At 38.5% G+C, this 12214-nt stretch overlaps 1 protein-coding gene across 6 annotated transcripts in view; it reads right to left on the bottom strand.

The window, feature by feature from the left end:
* The window catches only part of VWA3B (von Willebrand factor A domain containing 3B), a 224625-nt gene that overhangs the window by 105617 nt on the left and 106794 nt on the right, over nt 1-12214 (bottom strand). For all 6 annotated transcript variants that reach the window (XR_008522064.1, XR_008522066.1, XR_008522065.1 and 3 more), the window contains exons 11-12: nt 7751-7889; nt 6286-6417 (exon numbers count right to left, since the gene is read on the bottom strand). Coding sequence is in view for 3 of the 6 variants with exons in the window: in XM_024242354.2 (XP_024098122.2) it covers nt 6286-6417; nt 7751-7889 (271 nt within the window). In the remaining 3 variants the exon portion in view is untranslated. The remainder of the gene's footprint in view (nt 1-6285; nt 6418-7750; nt 7890-12214) is intronic.

Genomic DNA, 12214 nt, shown 5'->3' with positions numbered 1-12214 from the left:
AAGAGAAAACCTGCAAGACTGCAGTGTGTTTAGCTATGGGTCTAAAAGCACAATCCGTAAAGAAAACTTGGCAACTTGGACTTTATCAAAATTAAAAACTTATACACAGTGAAAATCCCTATTAAGGGAATGAAAAGACATAGATTGGGAGAAAATACTTGCAAATTGTAAGTCTGATAAAGTTTATGTGCAGAATATATGAAGAAAGTCAATCTTTTTTTTTTTTTTTGAGATGGAGTCTCGCTGTATCACCTAGGCTGGAGTGCAGTGGCGTGGTCTCGGCTCACTGCAATCTCCAGCCTCCCGGGTTCACGCCATTCTCCTGCCTCAGCCTCCTGAGTAGCTGGGACTATAGGCGCCTGCCACCACGCCCAGCTAATTTTTTGTCGTTTTAGTAGAGATGGGGTTTCACCATGTTGGCCAGGCTGGTCTCGAACTCCTGACCTCATGATCTGCCTGCCTCGGCCTCCCAAAGTGCTGGGATTACAGGCGTGAGCCACCGTGCCTGGCCTGACTCCAGCTATTATCCATATCCACGCCCAGCCTGAAGAAACTCAATCTTAAGAAAACAAACAACTCAATTAAAAAATGGGCAAAATATCTGAACAGATATTTCACCAAAGAAGACATACATACAGATGGCTAATAAGCATGTAAAGATGAGTGTTAAGTAAATGCAATTGAAAGTACAATAGGCTACTACGAGACATCTTTCAGCCATATTAGAATGTCTAAAATAAAACAACCTGACAACATCAAAAGCTGGAAAGGATGTAAAGTAATTGTAACTCTCATATATTGCTGACGGGAATGCAAAACGGTACAGCCACATTGGGAAACAGTTTGGCAGTTTCTTATAAAGTTAAACATACGCTTAGCATACTGGCCAGCAATCTCACTTCTAGATATTTATTTATATTCAAATGAAGTGAAAACTTATTGTTGGAAACCATTTCCCATGGGTCTCATGTATTTCTACATATCTTGCAACAGACGTGCTGTCTGCTCTGGTTTATCTTTTCAAGATGTATATATAGGGAACAGCCTTGGAAAACAGAAATACTGTCTCTCTTCAAAGCAAAGAGTAGGCATGCTTATTGTCCTGTGTAAAGATAATACCTAACTCTGGAGCGAAGGACCGGCATGCTCACAGTCCGTTATAGAAGATTTGGTTTTCTTAAGTTCAGGGCCCCCTCCTTTAACACAACCTAATGTATGAGCAAGTGTCACCTGGTCCTCATTGTTTCACCCTGTGGGAACTGGGGCTCAGGGAGCTAGTACAAGAAAATGCTGATGCTCTGGTTACTGCTTTTGCTGTGGGTAATAAAGACATTTGTCTCTGACCCAAAAGCCTTGGTGTTCTGCCGGCATCCACATTAGTTTGCAAGAAAGGTAAAATCTCAGACCCTTCACAGTTCTCGACACCTTTTCACACAAAAACCTGTAGGCAAATGTTTACCGCAGCTTTATGTATAAAACCCAAAAGAGGAAATAACACAGATAGCCTTCAACAAGGAATGGGTAAACAGTTTTGCATCCATACTCATCAATACAGCACTATTCATTAATAAAAACACTACTTATCAATAAAAGGGAACAAACTCTTGATTCATGAAATAAGTTGGATGAACTTATAAGAACTGATAAAGTTCTTATATCCAGAAACTCCATTTTTTTTTTTTTTTGAGACGGAGTCTCGCGCTGTCGCCCAGGATGGAGTGCAGTGGCTCGATCTCGGCTCACTGGAAGCTCTGCCTCCTGGATTCATGCCATTCTCCTGCCTCAGCCTCCCGAGTAGCTGGGACTACAGGTGCACGCCACCACACCTGGCTAATTTTTTTGTATTTTTAGTAGAGACGGGGTTTCACTGTGTTAGCCCACATGGTCTTGATCTCTTGACCTCGTGATCCGCCTGCCTCGGCCTCCCAAAATGCTGGGATTACAGGCAAGGGTCAAGTGTTATTTTGGTAAGTGAGAGAAGCTAGAACCCAAAAGTTCTATTGCATAATTTTGTTTATATGACATTCTGGAAAAGGAAAAGCCATAAGGACAGAGAAACAGAGCAGTGTTTACCAGGAGGGAGGGGGAGTTGGTGACAAAGGGGCATATGAGGACATTTTGGGAGTGATAGAATTGTTCCCTTTGGTACTGTGGTGGAGACACATGACTCTATGCATTTATCAAAATCCATGAACTATCACCAAAAAGAGTGTTGTTTTTTTTTTTTACTGTATGCGAATTAAAATAAGATTCAACTAGGATGTGGAGGAAACCAAGGTGAAATGCAGACTAACCAATGAGTCTAACTGTGTCACTAATGAATGACATAAGCACGCTAAAGAGATTGGGTAAGAAAGTTACCTGACTTCACAGCTTTGGAAGACAGTTTTTTGAATGGATACTGTGAAGTTAAAGCGGAAAAAAAAACTGTATACAAACACTATAGCTGATTAATTTGTTTCTCGTAGAGTATGAACTAGCAATACTGAAACTGCATGTACAGTAGGGTTAAAAATATAAGTAAATATGTTATAGGTAACGAGAATCAGGTTTCTCCTTGTTGAAGAAATTGCAAATAGGTTCATTACAAATCAACCCTGGGCTCTGTGTTGGAATTAGAGGTATCAGTATGAACGCATGATTTGTTTGCTTATTTAACACAAATACAGACTGATATACAGATAAATATAGATGTTTGTAGATACATGGAGTAGCTATAGAAATATACATTTAATAGATATTATCATATATATCAATATATAATATAGATATTTTCTATGTATATATATTTCTATCTCTGTCCACTGAGAGGGCCTAAAAGCAGTGATACAATCCAGTAGCAATAACCATACCCGGGTGCCCAGATCTTGGTTTCTAAATACCATTCGGTAATAAAAGAAACCAAGGTTCCTTGGAGGAGTGGCAGATTTCAGGGCTGAGGCTGGGAAAATATAAGATGATCGTAAAACATCTTATAGTGACAGAAAATCAAGAAATGCTAAAGGGGGAAAAAGGTGGATTCATATTTAAATATTTAGAGGCAGCATAAAAGAATTCCCAATGGCCAAAGTAACAAAATTTTAGTAACAAAATAAATAACGATAGTATTAGATTATAACTCCAAGAATAAAATAAATTTCCATGAGTCCACATTGAAATAAATATATAAATGAATAAGTAAAAGGGGGAAAGGGAAATATTTTCCTTATAGAATAATTCCAACATAGAAATGTAAAAGGAATAGAGGAAATATAAAATCACCTCAGCTCAGTAATAATTGTTGTAAGGATGATCCACCATTGAGTGCTAAAATTGTGGGCAAAAGCTTAAGGAACAAACAATATTTGCATAGCCTCAGAGCATCTCCTCCAAAACTTTTATTATTTACAAAGGGAAAAAAATGGTAACTTTTGGGGGAGAAACCTGGCAGATGTCACCTTAACCAAATGATCAAAGTAAACATTGCTGGTCATAGAGCATATTGGCATCATGTGTGCCTTTAGGTGATCCACTGGGAAGAGTATTCCCTCCCCCAAATCCATAACCCAATCTAATAATGAGAAAACATTAGACAAAACCAAACTTAAGGACATTCTACAGAAGATCTGAATAGTACTCTTCAAAAGTGTCAAGATCACGAAAGACAAGGAGAGATTGAGGAACTGTCACAGATTGGAAGAGACTAAGGAGGCATTGCAACTAAATGTCATGTGAGATCCTTGGCTGGATCTTGGAACATAAAAGGAACATTAGTGGAAAACTGATGAAGGCTGAATAAAGTCTGCAATTTAGCTCATAGTAGCCATGTGGATGTCTTAATTTTACAATTAGACCATGGCTATGTTAGAAGTGAACATTGGAGAAAGCTAGGTGAAGGGTAAGTGTGAACACTCCGTACGACTTTTGCAACTTTTTTGTAAGTCTAAAATTATTGCAAATTTAAAAGTTAAAAGCAAAACAAAACCCTCTTGCAGGATTTGGGCAGCAGAAATGTATTCCAGAGGGTAAACGGAACAACTTTTCCCTCTGAGCCCATTCTCAATAGTCTTTTGTTGAAAAGTCTGCTGCTGAAAAGATGGTGGCAAAGCTGGGGAAGAGCCAGACAGAGAGAGCCCGGGGAAACATGGTCTGGGGGTGGCACCTGTTTTGCACCTGTTCCCCCCATCTCCCTCGCTCAACTACTGGGCAGGCGCTGCCACAGCTTGTGCTCCCCGGCCTTAGGAATGCCTGTGCTTGTTTGGGGACCTACTGCTGCATGATACAAGCACAAAGCAGGCTCAGACCACCCTGAGTGCTACCGGGTTGACTGCTGGATCAAACCTGCCAAAAGAATGATAGAATTTGGCTTTCTTTATTATCTTTTTTAAATTAGTTTACTTTTAATTGACAAAATTGTATATATTTATGGTATACAATGTAATGTTTTGATATATGTATGCATTGTGCAGTGAGTAAACCAAGCTATTTAACAAATCTGTCACCTGACATATTTTTGAGTGGTGAGAACATTTAAAATTTACTCTCTTGACAATTTTCAAGTATACAATACATTGTTATTAACTACAGTTACCATGTTGTACAATAGAGCTCCAGAACTTATTCCTCCTGTCTAACTGAAACTATGTACCCTTTGACCAACAACTCCCCATCCCCACCCGGCACCCTGTTCCCAGTCTCTGGTAACCACCATTCTACTCTCTGCTTCTATGAGTTTGACATTTTTAGATTCTACATATAAGTGAGATCATGTGGTGTTTTTTTCTTTCTCTGCCTGGTTTATTTTACTTAATATAATGTCCTCCAGGTTCATTCATGTGGTTGTAAATGACAGGATTTCCTTCTTTTTTAAGCTGTGTAGTATTCCATTGTGTATATATGCCATATTTTCTTTATCCTTGGTCCTTTTGAAAATGAATTTTGGACATTCAACAAGCCAGCAAGGGAGCATCAGTGAAAATTTGTAAAGAGAACAGAATTATGCTTTATAGGAATATGTGTTTTTAGCCAAATGGCTAAAATCTGAATAGATGGCTGACTCTATTCATTAGTGATTTTTATATAAAGCAGAACCCAGTGATGTTTTTATCCAATGAGATTATATATATAATATCTTGTTATCATAAACCCTAAATTAGTAGGCTCTGAGTTAACAAGGTATTTCCTATTATTGTGTCATAAAAGGACAGAAAAAAAAAAGGACAGAACATATGTCACAAGTAACTTCATTGGTTAATCCTGGAAATTTAACAAGTTGGGTATAGATTCAACACTATTTCCCAGGATAAGGTGGCCAGTTAAATTAAAATCTTACAGGCATTATTATTTCTTATAGAACAGATTTTCTCCTCCCAGTTTTAAAAACAAGTCAAAAGTGAGCCCTGGTGCATCTCAATGATCTGCTAATGTCTATTTGTGACTTTCTGTCAAATCTAAGATTCTAAACTAGACACTAAACTATTTTAAAGATGTTTCTGATACATATTTGCCTTTTTAAAAAAAGATACGGAGACTTGCTCCGTTGCCCAGGCTGGTCTCAAATTGCTGGGCTCAAACGATCCTCCTACCTCAGCCTCCCAAGGAGCTGGGACTACAGGTGTGCACCACGATGTCCAGCTCCTATATTTGACTTTTTAAGAACAACTCTTGGTCTCAAGTGTAGTATATTTCAAATATTTGGAAGGTTGTAACACTATATGCTATAAAAAATTAAGGTAAGTTCAAGATAACAAAATTCAGGGCAAGGAAAATCCTTACCAGTAGTCTGTGTAAATGCCACGGGCAGTCACTTCTGAGGAAATGATTTCACCTTCTTACTATATTCTCCTGCCCTAGCTCTCTTCTTGCATTCAGTCCTAAACACTCAGATTGTACTGTGTATTTCCACATGCTCCTTACTTTTGAACAAAGCCCACTGATAAGAATGGCTGCAATATATCTTTTGCAACAATAATGAAATTTCAGAAGAAAAAAATCTGAATGTCTGAGTACAAAAAAACTCTGTTTTGAAATGTGTTTTCATAAGGGAGCTTCAACCTGAGCCAAGGGCAGAGCTGGAAATGGAGAACTGTGAATAGATAAGAATAAGAGGCTCATCTAAACCTTATGATATTGACAGAATGAGATTGGATTAACGTGACCACTGCAAGCAAAATGAAAGTCTACATGCTAAGCCACTTCCATCCTGGAAGTGCAAAACACCTCTCAGGAATGTCTGTCCTGTGAATGAACTCAGTACACAGGTGAGAGACTCCTAGGCTGCTTCTCCCAGCTTAGTCTCCATCTTACCTCCATGTCTCTAATCCAGGACTGAGCCTGTTCCAAACTATCTTCATTGACTTCGGCAAGTTGTTCCCGCCAAGCAACTGCTTGACCATCAAACTTCACAAAATTAAACTTACTTTTATATTTCAGCTGTTCCTAAAAGAGACAATGATTATTTAACCATAAAACCACTCAGATGTTAGAAAGGGTTAGGGTAGGCCACAGTTTGATATATTTTAATCACGATGATCTCTATTTTCAGTTCAAGAAGCAAAAAATTATATTCAATAGAGAATATCCTATCTAGTATAAGGGCATTTAAATAAAATTCATCCAGTTTGTGTGTTAAGATCTTTACAAATGTATATATGATTATATGAATATACATTATATATGTCACATATATGTAAAAGTTTATATATATAATGTGACATTAAATATTGATTTTAATACTAACATTAAGGATATACCAAATAAACACACCAAATACAATATGCTTGAAGAAAAGAAATCTAAAACAACATCATCATTTCAGTCATTCTCTTTTAAGTAAGGCCATTATTCAGTTACAACTTTATACACTTGCTCATATTTCTCCAGTAGAGCTTTGTTAAATTAAAAAGTGCATTTTGGCCGGGTACGGTGGCTCACGCCTGTAGTCTCAGCACTTCGGGAGGCCGAGGCGGGCGGATCATGAGGTCAGGAGATCGGAACCATCTTGGCTAACACGGTGAAACCCCGTCTCTACTAAAAATACAAAAATTAGCCAGGCGTGGTGGCGGGCACCTGTAGTCCCAGCTACTCGGGAGACAGGAGAATGGCGTGAACCCGGGAGGCGGAGCTTGCAGTGAGCCGGGTTGGCGCCACTGCACTCCAGCCTGGGCGACACAGTGAGACTCCGTCTCAAAAAAAAAAAAAAAAAAAAAAGTGCATTTTGTATTTCTCAAACACTCCCTGCTATTATTTATATGGTTTATAATACATCAATACTACTAACTCACAACATTACTGTGGTGTCATTTGACAGGTGTAGACACTAGGAGTTAGGGCACTTGGGCAACCTGCTTCAGTTCCCACAGCTCAGAGGCAGCACAGGCAGAATAAGAACTGGGAGCTTCTAAACACCAGCCTGTACCCCTCCCATGCACCAGGGTACACAGCATCCCTAATAAACATTTGAAATTAAAAATGCTAAGATGAGTTTCTGGAAGACAATGGAAGTGTGTGTATACCACAGATTTCAGGACAGAGAAAATCTGCAACAATGAACATAGCAACTCCCTTAAGCAACTCATGTGTGACAGAAAGAATCCACCAGAGAAAGGGTCTATTTGCAAAAGAGAACTGATGATTCTTTAACTAGCAAAAGGGAGTACTTCTCTGAATTTGGCTTTCTTAGGAACTTTTTAGTGCAACAAGCCCCTGTCCACTGCTCATAACCATCTGATACACAAAGCCCCAAATGCATGAACCGACGGTTCCATCTAACCTTTATGAACTGAATGATCTTGTCCTTCACCAAGTCCAGTTTGCTCTTCATTGAGTGAGATGTGTCAATGAGAATGTAGATGCAATCATTATGCAATCTTCCAAAGAGGCTTTGACTCCCATCCTGTAGCCATTTAATCCTAGGCAGGAAGTAGGTTGAAAGTGAATGGTGAGAGCCTGCAGGCAACAAGAGCATCTTCCCAAGAACTTAACAATGCATCTGCAGAGGACAGAGCTGCGCTATGTTGTTTATACCCAATCTTCTGTGAGTAGATCATTTGCTTTGAAGTTTTTCTGTAGAAAATCCTACATTTGGGCTGTAGGATGCACTATCCATCATCAAGCCAAGTAAAACAAAACTAAGAAAATCAGTATGACAGAAAAATAAATCCACTGGGGGTGCTGTCAGGCTTCTGAGCCCAAGCTAAGCCATCATATCCCCTGTGACCTGCATGTACACATCCAGATGGCCGGTTCCTGTCTTAACTGATGACATTCCACCACAAAAGAAGAGAAAATGGCCTGTTCCTGCCTTAACTGATGACATTGTCTTGTGAAATTCCTTCTCCTGGCTCATCCTGGCTCAAAAGCTCCCCCACTGAGCACCTTGTGACCCCCACTCTGCCCGCCAGAGAACAACCCCCTTTGACTGTAATTTTCCTTTATCTACCCAAATCCTATAAAACGGCCCCACCTTTATCTCCCTTCGCTGACTCTCTTTTCGGACTCAGCCCACCTGCACCCAGGTGATTAAAAGCTTTATTGCTCACACAAAGCCTGTTTGGTGGTCTCTTCACACGGACGTGCATGAAAGGTGCCAAAGTCAAAAATAAATTACTTCTAGTCATCTGATATTTTGAGGACCTCAGCTAGGACTTCAGACTATTTGTTCTTCTAATCTGGCTGACTGCAGTCAAGCTAGTGAAGCCAGCACATTCCTGAAGCTTCAGTGAAACTTATGGACAGCATCAAGCAGCCCCAGAGCTCTGTAATAACCAAGGCCCAGGTGGCTACGTGAGAAGGACTGTGTCTGTGGTCCATGATCAGGTTCCCATCACAGGATGTAAATAAATGAAATTCGTAGCCGCAGGCAAAGCCTGGGGGGTGGAGGTAAGGAAAGAGTATGGAAAAAATATTTGAATTGAGTTCAGAGTTCAGCAAAGCCTAAGAAACTAAAATTTGCATGGCAAAATATGGAAAGGACATTACTGCACAGGAGAAAGGGAGAGAGAGCATGCTCCAGAGATCTGCAGAAGGGTGTGCTCGAAATTTTGGCTAAATAATGATCAAGGCATGCATATGAAGAAACTACTGAAGCCAAGGAAGAAATCACCAAAGGAGTAGGCTGATCAACCCCTCAGGGCTCACACATGGCGAGGAGTAGTTCATCTACCGGCCAGAGTGGGAAAATCTCCTTAATATATGGGGCAACAAGTAGCGTTCTTGAAAGAGTATTGCCTCGGTAGCAGGACCAAATTAGCGACCCTAGATCTATTCTAACATAACTGAAAAGCAATTCCTAGAGAGATCAAACTGGTTTCAAGTAACTTGACTGTATCAAGAACATATATAAAAATACAATGAAATATAGTACCTGACAATGTAAAGTTAAAATGCCTGGAATCCAGTAAAAAATTACCAGGCATACAAAGAAGCAGGAAAATATGATCCAAACCAGAAGAAAAATTGATCAACAGAAACAGATCCCAAATTGACACAGACGATAGAATTAGCAGAAAAGGATGTTACACAGCTATTACAAATATAACCCATATGGTCAAAAAGGTAAAGTATAAACAGAATGAGGAGAGAAATGGAAGATATTTAAATAGATCCAAATAAAACTTGTAGAGAGATACAATATCTGCAATTTAAAATATACTGCATGGTATTCATAGTACATTAGACATTAGGAGAAGAAAAGATTAGGGAACAAAAGACAAAGCAAAGGAAACAATTTAAAGTTAACTCAGACAGAAAAAAGACAAAAGCACTTTCATCAGAGAGAATTAGTGGCCCGTGGAACAATATCAAGGAGTCTAACACATGTGTAATCAAAGTAGAAGAAGGAGAAGAGAGGGGGAGGCAGAAAAAATATTTGAAAAAATATGACCAAAATGTTTTAATTTTGATTAAAACAGTGCACCTACAGATCCAAGAAGCTCAAAGAACCCAAGAAGAAGAAAAATAAAGAAAACTACACCCAGGCATATCACAATCAAATTGATAAAATCTAGAGATAAATAGAGAAATTTTAAAAATTATCAAAGACATTATGTGTAGGGGAGCAAACAAAAATATGACAGGAGTCTTCTTATCATAAATCATGCAAACCAGGAGGCAATGGAGAAGGATTTTCAAAGTACCGAAAGATAGAACTGTAAAACCAGAATTCTATGCTTAGCCAACACATCATTCGAAAATAAAGGTAAATTAAAGAGTTTTTCAGACTGAAACAGCTCATTCATCACCAATAGACCTGCACTACCAGAAATATGAATGAAACCTCTTCAGGTGGAAAAAAAATGATACCAAATGGAAATGTGGATGCATACAAAGGAATAAAAAGCAACAGAGATATCAAGTATGTGATTAAATATAAAATACATCTATTCTAGTTTTTAATCTAGTTACAAGACAATTGACTGTTTAGAATGTATTGTATGATGCATGTATAGAAGTGCACAACAGTAGAAACGACGGAAGTGGGAGTGAAAGTTGTAAGATTCCTGTAATATACGTGAAGTGATATAATATTATTTGTAGGGTGACTGATAAGATAAATATTGTAAATCCTAAATAGCCACACATACACATCAAAACAGAACAAAGAGGTAGAGCTAATAAGACAATAGTGGAGACAAAATGTAATAAAAAATACTCAAACAAAAGAAGGCAAAAAACGAGTAAAAAGGGAACCGAAAACAAATAGCAAAATCTTAGATTTAAATCCAATCAAATCAATAATCACATTAAATGTAAATGATCTTAACACTCCAATTAAAAGGCAAAGATTGTTAGGTTGGATTAATAAAACAATGCTCACATATAATTATATATCTTGTGTCTGTAAGAAATCCATTTAAATATAGGATGCAGACAAGTAAAAATGAAATGATAGAAAAAAAGAATAATAAAAAATAATGTAGGGTGGCTAAACTGCTATCAAAATAAATTTCAGAACAAGGAATATTACCAGAGATATAAAAGGGACATTTCATAATTACAAAAAAGTTGGTTCATTGAGAGAACATAACAATCTTAAATGTACATTCTACTATTAATAGAGCCTCAAAATACATGAAGAAAAAACAGAACTGAAATGAGCATTAAAGACTACAGTTGGAGATTTCAACACTCTTTTCTCAATAATTTATAGAACAACTAGAGAAAGTCAGTAATAATATGAAAGACTTGAACGACACTATCAACCAACTTGAGCTAATTGATACCTGTAGTATACTCCACCCAACAAAACCATAATTTTGTTTTCCAAAATCTGTACTACAAAACTGGTCCCAATAAAATTATAAGAATTGAATCACACAGTATTTCTCTGTTTACAGTGAAATTAAAACAGAAATCAATAACAAAAGCTATCAGAAAAATCCACAAATATTTGGGAGGTAAACAACACACTCGCACTGTCACCCAGGCTGGAGTGAAGTAGTGCGATCTGCAAGCTCCGCCTCCCAGGTTCAAGCGATTCTCCTGCCTCAGCCTCCCGAGCAGCTGGAACTACAGGCGCCTGCCACTGCGCCCGGCTAATTTTTTGAATCTTTAGTAGAGACAGGGTTTCACTATGTTGGCCAGGCTGGTCTCGAACTCCTGACCTCATGATCCACCCACCCCTCGGCTTCCGAAAGTGCTGGGATTACAGGCGTGAATCATTGCGCCCGGCCTAAACAGCACATTTCTAAATAACCCTTTAGTCAAAGAAGAAATGATGGGGAAAATTAGAAAATATTCTGAAGTGATTGAAAATGAAATACAATATATCAAAATCTGTGAGAGGCAGCTAAAGAGTACAGAAGAAAGGTATAACACATTGGGCAATACACATGTGGCCTAGAAAAGAATGTGAGGTATGAAACAGAAGCATTCTTTAGCCTCCTACAGCAATGTGTGACCAGCGTGATAGCTACACGTCGGCTTGCTGTTTTCAATAAACTGCACCGGCATCAAGGCAGCTGGGACCTGAATCCAAACAACCCCCCCTTTTTTTTTGAACAAGGCTATCAGCAAACCATCAGATGGCAACCTTGACTTAACAACGTTTGTTGGCACTTTCTCTCAGTTGAGCTTTTACTGGTATATATACACCATGGAGTACTACTAAACCATACAAAAGAATAAAATTCTATCATTCGCAGCAGCATGGATGAGCCTACAGGACATTATGTTAAGCAAATTAAGTCAGGCACAGAAAGATAAATACCACATGTTCTCATTCATATGTGGGAGC

This window comes from Pongo abelii, chromosome 12 (genome assembly GCF_028885655.2).
Source record: "Pongo abelii isolate AG06213 chromosome 12, NHGRI_mPonAbe1-v2.0_pri, whole genome shotgun sequence".
Classification (NCBI taxonomy): Eukaryota; Metazoa; Chordata; class Mammalia; order Primates; family Hominidae; genus Pongo; species Pongo abelii.
This window is presented reverse-complemented; position numbering and strand designations above follow the sequence as displayed.